A 21,145-nucleotide genomic window follows, 5' to 3' on the forward strand; every position below is an offset into this window, starting at 1 on the left:
TGCATTTGTACGACTGATTTTTCGGAACATTTACAACCTGTTCATCCACACATCCAGAGCAATATACTTCTAGATTTAATAAACAAAGCCCAGCAGACACATGGAAAGACCAGACAAAAATCTGCTTCTTGTGGAAACTGGTAGTCCCTCCCTGCTTGCTTCAAGATAGTAACGCTTGATCGTGAGGCCTTTTAAGTCTTCCACAATTGACAGTTTCACAATACATATTCTATGTGTCACAAACTGGCCTACACAAACATGACAGAAAGAGAGATGCACAGCAAATGACAATTAAAAACCTCTTCATTTAAAACTAAATAAACCACGGGTGGCCAACCAGTCAGAGACCAAGAGCCACTTTTTTATTGTGTTACCGCAAATAGCCACATCATACACATGAGCACATATGAACATCACCCATCCCTTCCTCTCTCTCTCTCCCTCTCTCTCACACACACGCACAAAAAATACACACACCTCTGCTCAGCCAGATTTATTGTAAATGTCACACACCAACATGATAATGACAGAAATGGACTCCTACAGTACTAAAACCACAGGCCAGTCATTTTCTGTCATGAACCGAAGTTCAGTACGCAAGCTGGACCCAGAAGCAGAGACAACACGCACAGGAGTACGAAAAATAAACTTTATTTTAACTAAAGGTGTCCCGGAAGGGTCAAAGGAAAACACGCGAGAAACTAGAAAAACCAAGGGACCAGGGGATGAGTTACGCAGGAACGCAGTAATCGGGACTGTGGGAGGCTGCAACAGAAAGAGGGAGAGAGTTACTGGGGAGCGGGGAAATAGCAGCATACGTGGGGGGAGAGTATGAGTCTTACAGTCAAAGCGGGGCCGTGGGAGCCGGAGGGAGGGGTGAGGGTCCGCGGGGGAGCTCCAGGAAATTAGAGGTGATTGGTACTGGAGGCGATCCAAACTCCAGACGGGCAGGTGGACAGGCAGGTGGCTCAAAAACACGTCGAGCTGTTACCTGAGCGCAAAAGAAAAGATTAGCGTTTGTTCAGGTAAATGAGGGTTTTCACAACCGCCTTCCCGTGGGTGTACGTTACCGCTGTGAGACAACTAACGGACTGGCGTGGAGCAGCTGGCTGGGCTGGATCAAATAGTCCACCTGATAATCGCCTGAGATGGGATGCAGGTGTGGAGTTAACAGCCACACCCGTGGGCGTGGGCATCCCATCAGCTCCTCGGACACCGGGCTGCGGACCATGACATTTTCAACAATGAACATTGTGTGCACTGTCTCACACACACAAACTCTCAGTTCAACCAAGTCCACAAACAAAAATATAATAATCTACAATAGCATTTTTCTTTTACTATGCATGTTCTTTAGTGGGACTTCTGGCATTCCTTGCCTTGAACACTCCTCTTCAAATTTGGCTTGTATTCCGTTGTTGTCACTCAAAGCAATTCTTTCACATGAGTGTCAGTCAGAACAGATCGATGCTTTGATTTCACATATTTTAGGGTAGAAAACACAGACTCGTGACAGTATCTTAAGAGCAGCCCATTTAACATTGGGGTATTTTTCCATTGGCACACTTTTCCAGAACTCAATGGTCCATTCCCTTAAAACAGGTTTCAATTGGTCCTCCTCATAAAGATCAATCATCTCCAACTCAGCCGCAGCTTCATCTGTGACTAGCGGGACTTTCAAACAGTCCGTCTGTGCATTAAATGGGTCGACGAGGAACATAATCTGTGGCCTTTTCTATTGTAGATCACGGAACCAGGTCACAAAGCTTTCGTGCAAGTTTTCAACCAGCATTGCATATCTGGCTCTTTGCTTACTCAGGGCGGCGCTGGCAACTTGCCCGCTGGCTTTAAGCAGAGTGGGAAAATGCGTTAAATCTCCTTTTTGAATATGCGCCTTGGACAGCTGTAGTTTGTTGACAAACGCAAACACACTTTGCACCAGGTCAGGCAGCATTTTTAACTTACCCTGCAGGGTCAGTTTCAGTCTTTCCAAGTGACACAGATCCATAATCCATTTGAGGTCCGAGAGCTCGGGATAGTCCTTGTCCTTCTCTTCCATAAACAGTTTCACGGCATCCAAAAGCTCAAAGACGCGAGAGAGTACCTGGCCTTTTGACAGCCACCTCACAGTGCAGTGCAGCGGCAGGTCACCTGGAAGCCCTTGGTCCAGCTCAGCGATGAGATTCTTGAATTGTGTGTGGATATAGTTGACGACTTCCATCACAGGATTTAAGACGTTATGTAAATTCATTGATTTAGACACGAGTTGCTCCATGTGGATGATGCAGTGGAAATTCCAAAACTCAGGAAATGTTTGGTCAGCTTTGCACAGCCCCACAAGCACGTTCACAGATCCCATCATGGCTGGTGCTCCATCCGTGGCTATTGCAGTTAGTTTCGTTATGGTCAGATTTGCTTTTTCAAATGCAGCCATCATGGTTTCTTTTACGTCTATGCCACGGGTTCTGTCTTTTAATGGCACAATATCCAGGAGTTCTTTGATCACGCAATTGCTTGACACAGACGATTGCCAATTGAGGCTTGTCTTGTATATCACAACTCTCATCCAATGCGACACTAAAATACTCGTGCTTGAAGGTCAGAGTGCAACTGTGTTTCAATAACCGTGTTAATGTCCGATATTCTGTGTCCAACAGTGTGCCGGACAGTTGGACGTCTGATACCATGTGTTTTAGTTTGTCGTTTTCAGGAGACAAGATTTCAACAACATCACTGAGGCATTTTTTAACAAACTCCGCTTCATTGTATGGGTTTTTAGCCCTTGCAATGTTCCAAGCCAGCTGATAGGAACGTTATGGTCTCTAAGCGCTTCGTAAACTTTGGGAAAAACTGTATCTGCTTTTCTGCCTGACTTTTCAAAATGGCCAACTCGTGCTTGCAAAGTTCAGTCCCTTTTGGTAATCCCTGGTTAATGTTAGCATGGAGTGAGCTTTGAAGCTTTGAAATGCGCTAATTACATCTGACATATGAGACATGGCTTGCCATTGCGTTTAACAAAAATATATAAACTCTCCCACTCTGTTTAAAACGTCCTGTATTCATCTTCATGGTTTCGTTTTGCTGTGCATTTTTTCCCTGCCATTTTAAGGGTGAACTTGCCCCTACTGGGAAACTTTGCGGTATTTTCATCTCACCCACATGCGCATTTGATGAAAATACCATATTGAATTCAAGCAAAGTGAACACGCACATTTTAAAACAACATCAACAACAAAAAACCCTCCAAAACGCAAACACAAACTTTGATATGTACGTAAGAGCCGCATGAAAGTAGGCAAAGAGCCGCATGCGGCTCAGGAGCCGCGGGTTGGCCACCTCTATGCTAGGCTGTCACAGAGGTAGTCATACATGAGAGAGCAACATTTCTTTAATAAATATGTTAACAATCAGACAGTTTAACACTGCTGGCTTTAACATTTCTGAGTATTTATCCCTCTGGGGAGAAAAGTGAGAGAAAGGAAACAGAGAAAGAAGAAAATGACAATGACATTATTTAAACAGAAGCATCAGATGAGCCTTCAGCTGTTCGGTGAGGTTAGGTTATGTCATATGGAAACCACAGGTATTATCAGATGTGTGGCATTCGACTTATTCTACGCCAGGTTGAGTTATATCCCATTCATTATGTCATTAGCATTACCAGACAGAATTTCTGTATAGTATTCTCCTTTAAGAGCTTTACTTTATGCACCCCTTCATGTTACACCTCGGTTAGCTGCTTGTTTTATCTGCTTTGTGTGTTGTTTTTCTTATTATTTCCTGTTTGCTACAAGTTGTTAAATATATTCATCTCATTCTATCAGCTGTTTTCCTGGAGTATTTCTCAAATATTTGGGAACAATTTTTCTGTCCCAAAGTGCCTCTCCAGCTGATCAGATTACAGATGAATGGGGACAAGCATGTGAGCATATTTTTATTATTGACAGATACATTAGCATTTCATATGGCATGACATTGGTAGTATTTTTTTTAAATCTTTCCTTTCAAGTTAAGAACTGTTGCTATAATGAATAGTTTGTAATTTTGTTATTTAATGGGTAATAGTATTTAGGTTTGCACATTTCAAAATAATTAAAATAGTTAACTTGTTGTTTTAAGTCGTGCTCTGCTGGTATATTTTATCAGTTTCCAGCACTGTAAAATACATGGTAAGGTTGTCTAAGACATACTGTCCACCATTACCTCTTTATTAAGTAATAAAGAGGTAATGGTGGAGATGCTGAGTTGGGTGATTGGTGATGTATATAGGTAGAGGTTGGGGCCATAATGTGAATTCTGCTCAGGGCCCCATAACACCTTGGGCCAGCCCTGGTGCAGTGCAGCGCACGTACCTACAGTTGCTCTGGCAGCTCATGAAATGGCCACTTGAGGCTCCACAGACTCCCAAAAAGCATTTAATTACTTTTCTCGCATTCTTTAGCAAATTCCCATCACTGCTTTGTAAGTGCATGGCCTCTGTTTCCCCACCACCTACAGCAGAACATTGTTTCCCATTTTCACATGATGCTGCAGCCCTTTTGATCTGAAGGTGAATGCAATTTGCTTCTACATCAAGAAACTCCATCACTGGAACAAAAAAGCCCCTCTCAAACCTCAATTTGATTTTTTGTTATTTGGTCAGCAATCAAATCATGGACCATTTATTCATGCAAACTCTGCCAAATTTAACGCTCAGTGCTTGTTACCGTGGATATGAACCACAGAAACAAACCACAGAGAGTGTTGCTGGGAAACAGCGAGAGGAGTTTTCACTGTTAGACAGCCAGAGTGTCTGCAGCAGTCTACCCCCTCGGCATGAAGCACAGTCAGAAAGCAAATCAATGTTTTATGGATGCTCGACTGTCAAACTGTGCCTCGTCATGGCATGCAAACTAATAGATGTCCTCCACCCGTTAGTTTATATCTATTCAACTATACGATGGCTGCATATTTCACATGTGCTCCACTGGAAGAAAAGCAGCAATGGAGAGATGAAGTCATCAAAGGGTGTACTTTTATAGAAAGACATACTTTAAAGAATTTATTGCTTTTCAGTTTTTTGCATTTCTTCTTGGTGCTCTCCATCTCTAATCTTCATCAGCTGCTGAATCTTCCTCACATCTGTCTTCTCTACCTGGATGTGCTGTTTTCCTCTTCTGTACCAGTATGGTAGATGCACCACCGCTTCCATCTGTCTCTCCCTCACATATTCTCAGGTGTTGTGGAATAACTCATTAATTTTAATGTCATATCCACAGACAATCTTGTGAAGTGCTCCAAGTACCTCACAATAAAATCCTTATATACAAATGAATGTTTTCTGTCTGCTGAAATTCTGGAGGGGCTTTAATTTGAAGCAGTTCCAGAAAATGTTGAGCTCTAAGAATGCAACTGCAGTAATTTTAACAGAGCAGGAAAGGATACAAAAATAAAAATAAAATAGGAGTAATTGGGCTTATCAAGAAGCAATAACCTCTCAAGCTGTAGAGGATAGTTGGTATAAGATCAAATACGGAGATTGAAGGTATTTAATGATAATGTTGTGCCTTTTCAAAACTGAATCAACACACAGTCTTTACCACTCTGTGACTATTTTAATTTGCTTTTTGTTTATGCTCTTGCATAAAATATACTTTCGTGATTGTTAAAATGTCACCGTGTTAACCAAAATAATTAATGCAGGACATAGTGGTGGTGATGCAATGAATGACCACAGATAAGGAAAAGTCGAATATGTACTTTAAACAGAATTTAAAGAAAGAGAGTGGATTAATATCACTATATAAAAGTAAAGAGCCGATTAATAACAGTAGACTGGAGGTGAACGAGGCATAGCTTAAAGTAGCCAAAGCCTCCGTCATGTGAACTCTGACGTTTTGACCTGGTCACCCATGTCAGGCACAGACTGTCCTGCAATATTTTGGTTGCTCAATATTTTTTTTTCTTTTAATGGAAATTTCTACAGTAGACACTGAAAAACAGGAAATTTTCTGTCATTTACTTACTTAACTACTTAGATGTAGTATGGATGGCTCTGGATGGATGGAGGACTTTATCAGCAGTACAAGCTGTAAAACTTAAAAATACCGTCGAAAGTCCCAAAATGTATGCCCTCCATCATATTTACCAAAGCCATCAGGTGGGCTGGAGTGGTGTCTTTATCGGTCTTATTCTGGCCACAGGCCTTATGTTTGACACCCCTGCTGTAAGCCTTTTCCTGTGGATTTTCCGCTCTCTCTTTGCCATACGCCTAGCTTCCCACTAGCCCTTTCTGCTTTCTTTATCTACCAATGAATCCCATTTTTCTTTGATACTATGGACAAGTAACTATCAAAATAAAACAGGAAGTGAGTGCTCTAATTAAATGGGCAAACACGCATTTGGAGGGATGACACAGAGGATGGGAAAGCAAACACTGAGGCAACAAATTCACCTCTAAAGCTAAATTATAACAATAACTGAAGTCTCCAGAAATACTCAAGAAACCATAAAGATCAATAAACAAAACTACGAACATGAAACACAGAATCTGAACTCAAAAATTCAGACAGACCCAGGATCATGACAATTACACTGCAGCAAAATCACTGATGCCTTTGCACGTACCCACAGCCACAGAAGTATTGTTTGTGAGTGCATGAATGTTGTAATCCTTGTGGTGGTTTGGTGGTCATGTAACATAATATGTCCTGAAGTTTTTGTCTAGTTTCAAATATCATCATTAAGAAGCACACAAAATACAGATTCTAAACTTTAGGTGGAAATTAATGCTTTGGTCTTTAACCAGACAGTTGGAGAACGATGCTGGAAATAACCACGCAAAGACCAAAACCTATCAAGTTTACATAGCAGTTTGCTCTTTTCCTCCATTTAACCAAGTAATGGACAAAGTCCTCCAGTCTGACACTGAGGATATATCGAAACCCCTCTAGATGGAGACTATCAGTCAACGTTGTAACATCCTTTTTCTCCCACAAGAGAAGAGAAGGACAGGAGGTGATGCTATGTACTCTACATATGAAGTGAGTTTTCTGATCCGCCAAGGATCATCCGAAGGGGATCTGGCCTTATTTGGATTTTTAAAATCTCTGAAAACAAAGAAAATAATTCAGACTCAGAAGTTTTTTGTTCGCTCTCTGTGGCATAATTATGTCACATTTTATAAATGTCTATAGTCTGTATAGACAGGTTATAAATCCCACATACAGTACACATACAAAATGACAAAACTACTGCTGCTGTGAAGTGTTTGTAGTAGAAATCCTTGTTTCTGTGCTTCTACAGGAACATCATTCCTCCAAAAGCAAACTAAATGTATTTATTCCCACGGCAGAGGCATTCAGACCTTTTCAAGTAAAGCATGTGAGAAGATAAAAACTCTTGGAGCCTGGAGCAGGACTCTCCCTCCTCCCGTCATTAATGTTGTGGCTTACAGCATGTGTGGTCACGCCGGCGGGAGTGCGAGCTGGACTCGGATCAGATTCCCCAAATCCAATTCATGTAGTTGGTGATTCAAAAACACATGTTGCAGAAGGAAGTTTTTCCAAGGCTTTCTCTCTCTCTCTCTGTGTCTCTAACTAGCAAGCAGAGCGCTTGCTATTTTTGTACCACATTGTGATTACATGTTGACTGACCATCTCCATGGCTACCAGCATCTCTGCAGATACATTGATGAGGCGTGAGAGTGATGGCCTGTTTTTCTCTTTAGCCAAATCACTCTAAGACCTGGCACCACATCAGCTTTCATCTCGTTACTTTCATCTTCCCCTGCAGTCACATCCTGACCCCCAGACCGACCCACACCCTCCCAATATGAGCCTCAAATAACTAACAGCGATCGTTGGCTTTCATCTTCAGGCTCCTCAAGGATGGAGTCATGTTGCGTGACATCGTTATCATCCTTAGTATACCTTCACGCCATGCCAAAGGTGTTCTTTTTTAAAACATTTAAAAAAAAAAGAAGAATGAACCATTTACTAAACAATCTGAAAAATGCAACAACAGTTTTACAGTTTCAAAGGTCTTGCACATAACCACATACAATCCAGTCTGAGATGGACAATTATTTCACGACCCTAAAGAGGATCAATCAGCAGTGGTGTGGTGACTCACAGGGACATCGTCTTCCTCCCATTCAATAAAATATCTCCTTCAGAGATCCATCGGAGAGCAGAACTTCAAGTTAAAGGAGCCTATGGCCAGATATAATCAGACACCCGATGTAATAATTAAAACATTAATGCTGTTTTATGGAAGCTGATGAAAAAAAAGGCTAGTTTTTTTATTGAAACAACAGCACAAACTGTGACGTCTGTGACTGACAGCCTGGTCTCAGAAACAGCCACAATGCAACAGACAAGCAAAAAGCTACATGTGCGTGTTTACAGACAGGAATCGTCACGTTTTCGTGACTGTCAGACTTTGTAACCAATGGCTTCCATGTCGATAAGCATGTATAATGTCGAAAATCTCCAGTGGGAATGCATCACCATAGCAACCAAGAAATCAGAGCTTTAAATGAAGCGGAAACCCTTCTCTTTTAACCCCAACCATGATCTGTTTGTCAACTAACCAAGCTGATTTTAGTGATAGTGAATAAAATTAAATGTGAAAAATCTGTGAGGTGAATTACCTAAACTTGAGGATGCACCGCCAACCCCTCTATCCTCCAGATGTGGATTATTTTTCCAGCTTTTAAAAGTGGAAAATATTAAGTTTGCGTACATCCACATGTACGGTATATACGAGACCGGGCAGTCAGTTGATGAGATGTTGTGTTGTGTTTCACCACCTGCTGTGAGGCTGTGTTGTAAAGCCTCGGTTGAGCATTTCGCCACCATAATCTTGCTGTTTTGTAACCGAATGTGACAAATAAGTGTTGGATGTGACTAATGGTGCATTTATAACAAACATGAAGCAAGTTCTGGAGCGCGACCTTTAGCTTTTTCAGAACTTACCATAAAGTCATATGATTTTACTCTGTCCTTTTCTCTCGTCTCTATCTAAAAGTGAAGTTACAGCACATAGATCGAGCTACCCACAAACAGCCTGTCTCTCATTACTAAATATCGGTGGCATAGACAGAGTCCGAGCTGATGATGCAGTTTGGATTTGTAGCTGAAGCTGAGACAAATTCACGGACTGCACAGACTTTTATGTAATCGCAAGTGATGTGCAGATCAATACTGAAATATCAATTCCTCTGATACCAGTCATTTATGTTCTAGAATCGATTCTCATATTAAAATATCGATATTTTAGTAATTTAGGGTAAATTTGTAGTTTATCATTAACAGGAACACAGTGGAAAGAAACTATATCGTTCGGATTGTCTACATTGGACGGAACTACTTTCTCTTCTGCCCTTGGCTGTATAAATGTGACGCAGCCGCTTGGCATGTGCACTCACAACAATGGCTGAGCGTAAATAGAGTCATGCGTGGACGTATTTTACTTCCACAAACAGCCAAAACGCGGTTTAAGTCAACCTCATCCTGTATTAAAAAATACCTGAAACTTGCAGCTACGGCCATTAACCCATCAGGAAAAGTGTGAGCAAGAGGGTAATTATCTCATAGACTTCTCTGGAATCTGAGTCACCCTGCGCTCATTTTAAGGCCATTTAAACTTTTTACATGTGTAGAATAGGACCTTTTTAAAATGTATTTGTATTTTTTTAAATAAGCTTGTAACTGAAATAGACCATTTTATGACCTCAGCTCATTAGGGGGAAGATGAGCAGTGTTAATTAACTGGGTCCACGTGGTTTGGTCAATGCACACATGAAAACACTGTAAAAGAAAGAGTGCAGGGAGGTGGGGTGGGAAAAAGGTTAAAGAAAAAGCAACTTTTAAGAGAAGCATGACACAGGACTCCTCTAGATAAAAACAAAAAAGGAAAACTAAATAAATAATGGATTGCATTTTAAGGCATATGACCGGACCTGTGCTCCAATCAGGGGCTAGCATACCAATTAGCATATAAATCAGTTAAAATACACTATAGAAAGAGGTGCAGTGACCCAAGACTACAACACATCTGCTATTGCTGGTCTACCAAAAAAATCTGAATGGTTTTAGGTGGATTATCTCAACAATTTCCCCAACCCCTCTGCAAGGGTTATTTTTCCCCACAGTGCTGATATAAAAAGGTAAATTGGGAACAAGTAAAAAGTAAAGGAAAGATGAAACAACAGGGCAAGGGAAAGGAATGTATCCAGACTAATATTTATGTAAAATCCGCTGGTAAATATGTAGAAGGACCCATCATCCAGTAAAGTAATTAAATATTTGTTATATAAGCAGCTTTTGCCTCGATGTGAGAGCCAACCTCACCAGTTTCTGTAAATTACATGGGCACCGTTAAGGAAGTGCTCTGAGCATGTTGCGGTGCAGAAGTCCTTAACCTGTCTGCGAGCAAACGAAAAGTGAGATTTCAATCGGTCAGACCTCAGAAATGGCTGTCAGAGCGAAGCGCCCTGGAATTTCAACAACATAATTCAATTTGCCCTGTTAATACATTCAACACTGTCAGATCTGTGTCTTGTGTTTATCTAGCTGGAATAACACTTACAGGCTGCGCCATGTGGCCCATAATAAAGAGCCGCGCCACTGTGTGCCTAAGGGAGATGGCGTTATGTCTACTGCCCTTTTTTTGTGCCCCCTTTTTTACTTCTGAGCCAAGGTCTTATGTTTTAGCTGGTCATCACATCTTTTAGAAATCCCCCTTCTCGTTTTCTTCTTCTTCTTTTTCTATTCATTGAGGTGTAGCACTGTCTGTGAACAAAAACACCTTGAGCAGACATCTGCTCCATCCCACATGAAGGCAAACACAGAAAATGTTCCCTAACTCAGCTTTTACAGGAATTTAAATAAAAATGATTGGCTTATTTTATTAACACAAGGAACAAAGTATTAAATGACATGGAGGAGTGCACTTTTAGACATTTCAGAAGGTCTCCTTAACTTTATTTAATTCATAATAAAAATAATCTGTCGCGTATCTGGTGTAAAAAATCTGTGACAAATCTAATATGTGGAAAGAAGGAAACAATGGGACAATAATTAATGAAGCAAATATCAGCCATCTTTAGTGAGTTTTCATTTGGACGAACTCCTGCTCGTCCATCTTGAACTGCAGTTTGCAACAGTACTGCTGGATCTAGTCCACAGCCTCATCATGGATGTTAAACTACATAAGTAGCTGACATTATTTCCAGGATTCATGTGCGTGTGTGGTATTTTGTGTGTTAATTACCTTGTGTGTCATGATCCGTGGGAGCAGCTGAGGGGTTTTCATTTGTCAGGATGGGTCCCTGGCTACTGGCCCGGGCGGAGTCTCTGCATCACACCTGAGCTCCATCTGCTGTCAATTACAGGAGGACTACTTAAGCCAGCACTGCCTGCTACTCGTCCCCAGTTCATTCTGCCACCCACAGTGGTAGCTGGGCCACATCTGCACGCCACTCTTAGCGCTCCCGCTTTTCGTGCTTAACTCTGTTTCCTTGTGTACATATCTCCACACTATCCCGTCTTAGACGCATCGCCTGTGATAACTCTCTCTCTCCAGCGCTGGCTCCTTTGTTATACCTCTGTGATCTGCTCCTACTAGGAAAACCATCATCCTGTTGCTTCACCTGCTTGTCCTCCTGCCTGCTCCGACGCTCTTGGCAAGCCATTCTTCCCCTCTTGCACTGCAGATTTCCTCTCTCTGGATTCTTCCACAGAAACCCTCCCCAAAGCTCTTCAGTCTGGACCTGCACGTAAGCCAACAGCACCTCCATAATATTCACTCTGGTCATCTGCTCCCTTACCTGCCAGTAATCGCTTTTCCCTCTGTTGCAGCACACCTGCGGTTCGAATCGTGACCTCAGCGGACAGCCTTCCCCGTGGCCGTCCCCATTTCCACCGGCTCTTGTTTGCCTTCGTTTTGATCTCCTTCATTCTGTAAATAAAGTTTTGTCAATAGTTCTCAGTAAGTTAATTGAGTCTTCTTTTGGGTCCAGCCTCGTGAAAACCTCGGTTCATGACACTGTGGCCCTGTCCTGGTGTTTTGTATGCTGTGCAACCTGGGTGCCCTGGCTTTGTTTTTTGTTTTCTTCCAACATTCCCAGTTGGGATTTTGGACGACTGCATGGGAACATGTTTGTGGTGGGCAAAAATCCTTCTCCATCCAAATGGAAATGTGCACACGGACGGACACATCTGCTGGAACATAAATCCCGCTAGTCTGTCAAACTCATGGATGAGTCCAACAACAGCAACCCGATGAGCCTCCTGATGGGGAAAGATGAGGCAGGGAGGCTCTGTGCTAACTGGTTAGCTTTCAGAATAAAAGTGTTGGAACTGGGCTGATCGTAAACTGATCCCAGAAAAAAAAAAAATCACAATATACTTAATGAGCATATTTAGCCTAAATAAATATTAGGCTAAAGTGATTCAGGGGTGTCCAGCTCAGGTACGCAGAGCAGAGCAGAGACTGATTTAATTTATGTTCATGACTTCCGGTCATGTTCACTGCTGCAGTCATGAATTATATAAATGTGTTAACCATTTAGGTTGATTGCACAGCAGACTGACAGATGCAAAGTTCCCGACTTACTTAAAAGTGATCCATGTTCTATTTCAACTTTGTGTGTTTCTATTTGGTTTTTCAGTGTGTAGCGCTTTGCTCTCTGTATAATAGTCAATCTCGCCTTCTGAGGAAAAATGCCTCCCACCGCTGAACTGGAGCCACTCAGCTGATGATAATTAACCACACAAATGCCAAATGCAGTCCGTGCAGGTTTTCATGAAATCGGAGTTGCCTGAAAAAGCCACAAAACTGGCATTTATTGAAGTACTTTCGTGTTAAGCAAAACCGTTCTATTTTTAAGTAATTTCAGTTGGAACATATTAGCTAAAAGAAGAAAAGTAGGTGCTCGTTTGATGACATGTTGCTAGCGATCAGCAAGTATTATTACTGTTATCCAGGCAGATGTGTGGTTTGGGTGGTTAGTGTGACATGATGCAACATTCACATGATCCAGTGTAATCTACAGTTGTTTACTGGAGAGAGGAGGTACAGTGTTATCCTGGGAATGTCTGACCTAAAGCAAAATTCATGACTCAAAACACACACACACACACACACACACACACACACACACACACACACACACACACGCAGAGCTTTTGTTATTTATTCCAGGCCCTGCTTTTATATTTCCAAATTTATGATGCGTCAGTTCACATGGCCCAGAGCAAACCTGTGTCCTTTCTCGTTCACTTTACATGTATGCATGCAGTCACTCTGACTAAATGTGCATTATAGTCAGTGCAGACAAACCATCTGAGCAAATGATGGTGAGAGTATTTGGTTGTGTAATGTGAACACAAGGGAGCAGGATTAACGTTATATCTCCATCCAGCAGCTAGTGTTTCCTTTCTCCAACTTAGCAGTTGCAGAGATTTAATTGCTTATAAAACCTCAAATTTGATCATCTTAAATTATTTTTTTATGATTTTTTTGGTTCTTTTTGGCTACCCACTGTACGGTAATTAAATGGATAACTGCCTAAACAGTAACACGAGCAACATTTGTTTGCCTTGGCCACAATCTTTCCTTGAACTTAACCAAGTAGTGCTACTTGTCTTGGCTTGAAAGAATGTACCACTGGGGCATCTTAGTGGCATTGAGAGGACACAAATGCTGGATGCCAGAAGAAAAAAGAGTGTTTTTACTGTGGCTGATACAAAATAGCAAACATTAAAGGCCAGAAGGTGAAAAAAAAACAGAGGTCCAGGAACATAAGAGCCAGGGAATAAATTAAAACAACAATAAAAAATGAACAAACAGGATTGCACAACAGGGAACATTACCAGTCGCACCAATAAAGCGCTAACAGAAGAAAGGAATCCATACACTTTATCAGATACACCTGTTCAACAGTTTTTAATGGAAATTTGAGCCAGTCACCAAATCTCTATGCAATAAATCTTTGGGACGTGCTGGAGTGGGAGATTCACATCATGGAGCAGCTGGAAACAAATCTGTGGCAACTGTGTGATGGTATCATGTCAATATGGACCAAAATCTTTGAGGAATATGTCCAGCACCTTGCTGAATTATGTCATGAAGAATTAAGACAGTTCTTAAGGCAAAAGGGGTCCAACTTGTTACTAAGGTTTATCTAATGAGGTGGGAATTGATTTGGAAATGAGACTCAAAAAATAACAAAAAATAAAAGATAAATAACACAAAAGGCATGACTTTAAACGTAATAACAGAGAGAGAATGAGCATGCAGGGACGACACAGACAGGGAGACACTGGGGGGAACTGTAATGATAAAACCAAAACAAAAGAATGATCATATAAAACAGGAATAAAAGGCTCAAAAATAATAAACACAAATCCAAAACTCAACATGAGAACCCCAGGATCAGGGCACTATATTCCTCAAACACCAAAAATCTTTGTTATACATACATACAATACACTGTTTTTCCAGAAGATGAATTAGATAAGTGTTTTCTAACACTTCTGTAGCCACTACATGATAAATCCACAATGTGTCTGCAGTTAAGGTGAGCATGCATAAATTGGAAACTATTCTGAGTATGTTAAAGGTGAGATTATACGACTTTTATTATTAAATACTCCTCTTACTGACAGGTTGACCTTGTGGATTTGAAGTGTTAGCAGAAAAGTATTATCTTTAGGGATAACACAGCTATTATGTTCTGTATTCCTAAAACACCTCTGTCTTACAGATCCATGTGGTTTTCATTTAAAAATAGTGATAGGCCCATTTGTACCGTTAAAGCCAACGGCATAGGAAGAGCTCCACCCATCCCATCAGTTAAATATATGAATATCAGTCATCTAGGAATGTAAGATAAGGTAAACTGTCTGTCTCCAGTAAACCTCTAAGGCCGTTCACATGGCAATAAAAACAGGGTGTAGATAATTCTCAGATGTCAGACTTTTTCAAAACCACAGGCATGGTTTTCAGTAAGAAATGGCTCACAGCACTTCCCATCTGAATCGCCCCGCTGCCCATTACCAATACTAAAATAAGCGTACTTTTAAAAAAAAGACATGAAAGTATGTGTCTAGCCAACTGATGTCAGTAAAATATCAAATGTGTTCTGGTAAAGGCTAGAGTTGAACAGTTCGCTAACCAGTCCTGTGTCTGGAAGACATCTTTTGATTATTTAAAAGCAGACATCCTTTTTCTACCTGTAATTAGATGTCAGTCAGAATCGTACCTATAGTACAGTGCCAGGAAACTGGTAGCTTAAAAATCTATCTCCCATCTCCATCTGAATACAAGATTATTTGATCCGCACCAAATGCTCTTTGGATTTTAAAGCCAAGGAGTCATTTAAACTTTTAGTTTTATTCAGTTTTTTCCATTTTTTTTCTTTATTGTTCTTCAGTTATTTTCTAATCGCAATCATATATCGTTAACATGACTTTCGATGCTGTCCCGACATAACAAATCCTCGAATTTCACCAATTTTTGATAGAAAAACCAAATATATACATAAACAGCATTTGCTCTGAGGACCTTAGCTTAATTGTACAACTGTAGATGACACAACAAATTAAAACTTTGTTAATTTCTCACCAGGTTTGATCTCACTCAAATGCCACCAGCATAAATTACATTAATTAATTTCACATCTTATGCAGGTTCAGGTGCACAGCCTTCCTGCAGCACCCATCTGGAAACCATAATTAGGCTGGGTTATAATCACATGGCAATTGAGCTTCCACCTCTGGGCCTTTGGAGCAGATGTCTTGTATATTCTCCAAAAAAACTAACTTTTTTTCTTCTTTCGCCAACAAAGAGCTGCTGCCACGAAGACACAAACACTTCAGAATCATTCGGTTGTCTTATCTGCACTAATCCAAGGTTAAATCTCTTATTGAACAGCACTGTGACAATGCCATGAGAGAACATCAAGTATCTGAGAGCACAGGAGCTTAACGGGTGGGTAATCCATCCTTGTTGTTTTAAAGGGCAGTAATTTTGGATTAGTTTTTCTTATGTGTCACCTGTTCAAAGAATTCCTGCTGTTTCATTGTTACGTGTCTAATATACACCACTACATTGGAGATTTTAATTAATTTTTTAATGAAAAAACATACTCCAACACTGCAAGAGTTCCACACAACTGTCTTTTAATGCTTGTGACTGATTTCCGGAATCCAACAGGAGAAGTTGTGATGGCAAACTATGCAACGTGGCCAATTCAGTGTGTCCAAAATGGTATAAAAGCCCAGTGGTATGATTTGCAAGCCAGACGGCAAGGCTTCAGGAAAGACACTCATCCACCCGAGCCAACACCGTACACCTTTTGGAAGATCTTCACCATGAGGCAGTCGCGCCTGTCCATCATCTTTGCTGTAGCGCTCTTTTTCAAGTGCTACGCTCTGACAGTGGCATTACCCACGGCCAAGGCTGAAGACGGCTCCTTGGAGCAGGATGCTTTTACCTCCCTGCTGAACGATGAGGCCACGGAAAACAGCCTAGGCGATGCAGAGCTGTCCTCCATGACCAAATCCAGAGCTCCGAAGGTAATCGTCATCGCCGCTGATGCAAACCTGTGGAGGGACCTGCGGGTGCTGCACAACGGGCTACCCCTCTACAAGCGGAGAGTCGACGAAAACAACCAGGTCGTCGAGCACAAAGATGTTGGACAGGACCTGACCATCCCCATCCACAGGAGGGACACCATGAGGTGCATGGTGGGACGAGTGTATCGGCCATGCTGGGAGGTGTAGGACAGTTTGCTCTTCTCCTCAAGGAGGCCAAACAGAGGATAGCTGTCAAGTGACCTCACACTCAGTTGCAAACTAATCCAAAAATGTGTGTATCTATAGAAAAATCACTGGAGAGCTGAAAATAAAAATGATTTAATTCTACTTTATGTCTTTTATATGTTTTTTAACTGTTTAAACTGAGATGGTGAAGGTTAAAGTTTTTTGTTCAGATTTATTCATATCTGTCAGACTTTTCAATTTTCAATAACCACTGACTGACTGTCTTTTCTCTATGTCTAGTCTTGTTTGAAAAAATGTTGTATAATGTGAGAGGTGTAACCTCACAATCAGATTCCAGCAAGAAGAAATTTGTCTTTAAAAAAATAGTTTTCTTTTATCCAGGAGAACAAACTTAAAGCAGTCTCAAACTTTGGATGCAAGACTGGATTGTGTCACAAGGTTATAATGCGTCAAGGATAGAGAGGCGATAACTGCAACAGTCCACAGCTGTTAAGCTCATCGTGCAACAAATGAGACTGAATATACAGGCAGATAAACATAAATTCTGTGTATGTAGATGGATATTCAGCTAGGTAAATGTCATCACCAGTTCACAAAAGAGTCATCTCAATTGTAGGATCTTTACCTTCATATTATAAGGTAAAGGCCTTACAATACCAGAAGAAGAAGCCCAGTGATTTAGCCCAATGAGTAAGCAGTTGGTCACAGTGAGGAGGAAGAACTCCCTTTAAGTGGGAGCAGAGCCAGACTCAGAGAGGGGCAGCCATCTGCTATGACCGGTTGATGGTTGCAGTTAAGTTTATCGTTGGGACTTTCCAGTGTTTGTAATAAGCTAAATTCATTGCCTGCAAGTTTGCCAAAATGTTACATCTTCAAAGCACCGTGTCAGAAACATTCTCACCTCTGGAAATCCTCTCTTTGGCTTTGGCAAAGGCTTCATTGTGAGAAGGGATACACGCCATCTTCTGACTTGATATAAATCTTGGACATTCTCACATGGGCTCCGTTTGGCATCAGGAGGACTTAGAAAGCAGCTTCAAGTATTATTTAATCAGGCTGACCACATAAAAAACAACAAACTGAATGTGGGTGCTGAGATTTAGTCTGAAATATGTGATATATGTAACTTAAAAGTTAAATACACTCAAACTCAGCATCCAAGGTTTTAACCGGAGCAGCACTATTTAGCTAAAGTATTATAGACAAATACAGAGCCACTATTTGGCTTCTTTCCTGTTAATAGGTGGCTCTTCCACTCCACTGTCACCAAGTGAAAATGAAGTTCAGTCAAACATGAAGTAAAACACCGGGTCCCACTGAGTGTGAAAATTGGTAACACACCAAGTGAAAAGGTGTAACCTTCTTTTCTTCAAAGGTCTTTCCTGGAATTCAAGTAACTAAGGAGTTGCAGTAAAACATCTGCAATGGGAGGAAATCCTTTGTTAATTCCAGTGACTTGCTTGGTCAAGTCACAAATCCCTAGGCAATTCCCCTTCCTTATAAAATTACATGCAGATTTTCAGAGAAGAGCTTGTTGCCTCACGTCCTGGATACTAGTAAATGACTGCAGCCTTACGTGGGTTATTGGCTGGCTGGCTGCAGAATCAATGTATGCTCTTGGGTATAGGAGCTCATCTTCCACAAGAGGTAAGGTGTGCACCATAATAATGCCAGAGCATTGCAGGTACATGCTGCACATCTGCCCTCAACTAACAAATTGCAAAATGTTGGAGTCAGGATTCCCAATTTTTCAATGCAGATGGTTTGGGTGATTATACAGCAGTTGCGGTCCATGTTTGAGAAAATACTAAAGAGGAAGATTCGATCACAGGAAAAACAGCATGAGACAATAAACAGATTAAACCTTATGGGTCAGCAGCAAGTCCTGTTGTTGTGAAACAGTTCTGCAACAGCAAACATGGGTTATTTGACCTACAATTTTCAAGAATGTGCTGTCATCAGTACGTAATTATTTAAATGACTGGAGTGTCTAGACTAGAAATCCCAAGTGTATATATTTTTGAGTCAATCAGCAGCAATAAAGTCCGTTCAAACTGAATCATGCTGAAAATCTGTGGAAGGAATAATTTGTTAATTGGGAACAAAAATAAAACAATAAAAAATCCAGAAGAAATGGTTTAACATACAAAGGAGATAGTAAAATATTACCTAATTATTATTAAATATTGACTTTGGGGGTTGATAATGTTACAGTGGAGAAAACTTAAATTGACTTTTGGAATGTATTCAACAATCATTAAAAAAGCCCCTCTAATATGCAACTTTAAATCTTTGCCAGAACTTCAGTTTATTTAGTTTAATGACATTAACTTGTCTGACTTGGCTGACACTTGTCTAAGACCAGGCTGTGTCAATCTGGGAAACACTGGTTCCCTAAATGGGAAAAGGAGTATCCCTTGACCAGTTCAGAGTAGTTATTGGAAGTTAATTGCTGTTGCTGGGAAAATGATACATACACTACACTAACAAAGGCATCTTTTCTTTTAGTGCTTAAGTTTGAACACAAAGTGACAACACATAGCAAGTTTCAAAACCAGGTGGAAATGGAGGCTAGAATTTTACAAGCCACCTGCTCATAACTGTCTTTTTTACCTGTTAAAGATCAGGCTCTGGCTGCTGGGAAACAACATGAATTAAAACTATTTCATGTTGGCAATCACTTGGAGGTTTTTCAATATAGCACCTACTTTGTAAACAATTTCAGCCAAGGAGAACCAGAAACCTTGAGAAACCACTGACAAACATGTGGGGATATACATATTTTCACCTAATCGTAGTCGTTGTCAGGGAGTCACCAACTGATCTCTATGCTTGTTTGACCTCAAGGTGATTTTCGGTGGTGCGTATCGTCAGCCCATTATCACTCCCGAGGCGTAATATAGTGACAATTTTGTCAAGTCCCGAGGCGTCCCGAGGAACGTGAAAGGTGACCTCCCGTGTTGCTACGCGCCGGGTTGTGGATGAAATCCAGTAGAATGACGCCACCACGGTGATGCACATCCCAGCCATGTATTCCAGCCCTGACCCTAACCGTATCCATAACCCTGTCCATAACTTTATCCCTAACCTTGACCAGGACTTTAATGACATTAGATAGTGTTTTCCAAAGCGATTTAAGTAAAACGAACATACATGTGTAGATTCAATCCAAACGGTTCTCATGTTTCCTCATTTTTCCGATCTCCTAATCTAGGACCATGTTGGGTGCACTGAAGCGTAATATACTGACGATTTGTCACCTAGTGTAAAATGTTATGCTTTGGAAGTGAGAGCGTGTTGGTATTGTCCATATTTGCCAATCTACAGTTTTGCACAGCTGTTTAATGTCACCAGGGTCAGTGCCACAAATAACTCATCTGTGTGCCACTCTTGTTTGTGCTGTTGTTTGTGCTGTTGGATTTTTCTGGAGGACTGTAGAATGCAACCAATAGGTTAGAGAGCAGAATTCATAGTTCCATCAATTACAGTAAGTTGTCCAAGTCCTAAACTGGCAAAACAGCCAGACCATAACAGTACCACCGCCATGTTTGACTATTACTATGATATACTTTTTATGAAATACCCTGTTAGTGTTATGTCAGATGTAACAGGGCTCGAACCTTGTTAAAAGTTCAGCTTTTGTCTCGTCAGTCCACAGAATGTTTTCCCAAAAGTTCATCAAGATGTTTACTGGCAAATGAGAGACCTCCTTTTGTGTTCTTTTTGGTTGTTTCCAAAAATAAAAAGTGGTTAATCACAGTTATTTCATGAATTAATGGGTCATACGGGGTTACATAGGTAGATCACAGAGGGGTTGGATGGCTTTTCCCCCTTATTAAATGAGATAATCTATTACAACCTGCATTTTGTATTTAGTCAGGTTATCTTTGACTAATATTAAATCATTAAATGATCTGAAAAGTTAAGTGTGAACAATATGCAGAAAAATTAGAAATCAGAAAGGGGTCTGTAGGAACTGTAAGCATCCATCCATCCATCTTCATCCGCTTTATCCGAGGCCGGGTCGCGGGGGCAGCAGCCTAAGCAAAGAGGCCCAGACCTCCCTCTCCCCAGCCACCTCCTCCAGCTTATCCGGGGGAATACCAAGGCGTTCCCAGGCCAGCCGAGAGATATAATCTCTCCAGCGTGTCCTGGGTCTGCCCCGGGGCCTCCTCCCGGTGGGACATGCCTGGAACACCTCACCCAGGAGGCGCCCAGGAGGCATCCTTGTCAGATGCCCGAACCACCTCAGCTGGCTCCTTTCGATGTGGAGCAGCAGCTGCTCTACTCTGAGCCCCTCCCGGATGGCTGAACTTCTCACCCTATCTCTAAGGGAGAGGCCAGCCACCCTTCGGAGGAAGCTCATTTCTGCC

At 41.3% G+C, this 21,145-nt stretch overlaps 1 protein-coding gene and 2 long non-coding RNA genes across 3 annotated transcripts; 2 read left to right on the forward strand and 1 right to left on the reverse strand.

Annotated features, from left to right (window-relative positions):
* Positions 1-480: 480 nt before the first annotated feature.
* Positions 481-1,220, reverse strand: LOC145429865 (uncharacterized). Its single transcript, XR_013910197.1, has 3 exons — positions 1,071-1,220; positions 843-991; positions 481-765 (listed from the first exon to the last, which is right to left on the reverse strand). It is a non-coding gene; the product is annotated as an uncharacterized LOC145429865 (long non-coding RNA).
* Positions 1,221-11,264: 10,044 nt separating this feature from the next.
* On the forward strand, positions 11,265-11,969 carry LOC113026038 (uncharacterized). Its single transcript, XR_003272864.2, has 2 exons — positions 11,265-11,761; positions 11,844-11,969. It is a non-coding gene; the product is annotated as an uncharacterized LOC113026038 (long non-coding RNA).
* A 4,230-nt stretch (positions 11,970-16,199) lies between these two features.
* On the forward strand, positions 16,200-16,913 carry pmchl (pro-melanin-concentrating hormone, like). The gene has a single exon (XM_026174429.2). The coding sequence runs from the start codon at positions 16,215-16,217 to the stop codon at positions 16,770-16,772; it is 558 nt and encodes a 185-aa protein (XP_026030214.1). The 5' UTR covers positions 16,200-16,214; the 3' UTR covers positions 16,773-16,913.
* The last annotated feature ends 4,232 nt before the right edge of the window (positions 16,914-21,145 follow it).

The sequence above is a fragment of the Astatotilapia calliptera genome, chromosome 7 (assembly GCF_964374335.1).
Source record: "Astatotilapia calliptera chromosome 7, fAstCal68.1, whole genome shotgun sequence".
NCBI lineage: Eukaryota > Metazoa > Chordata > Actinopteri > Cichliformes > Cichlidae > Astatotilapia > Astatotilapia calliptera.

What these genes read in the sequence shown, in the direction of transcription:
- pmchl (XM_026174429.2), top strand. Translation starts at nt 16,215, where the DNA reads ATGGCAAACTATGCAACGTGGCCAATTCAGTGTGTCCAAAATGGTATA.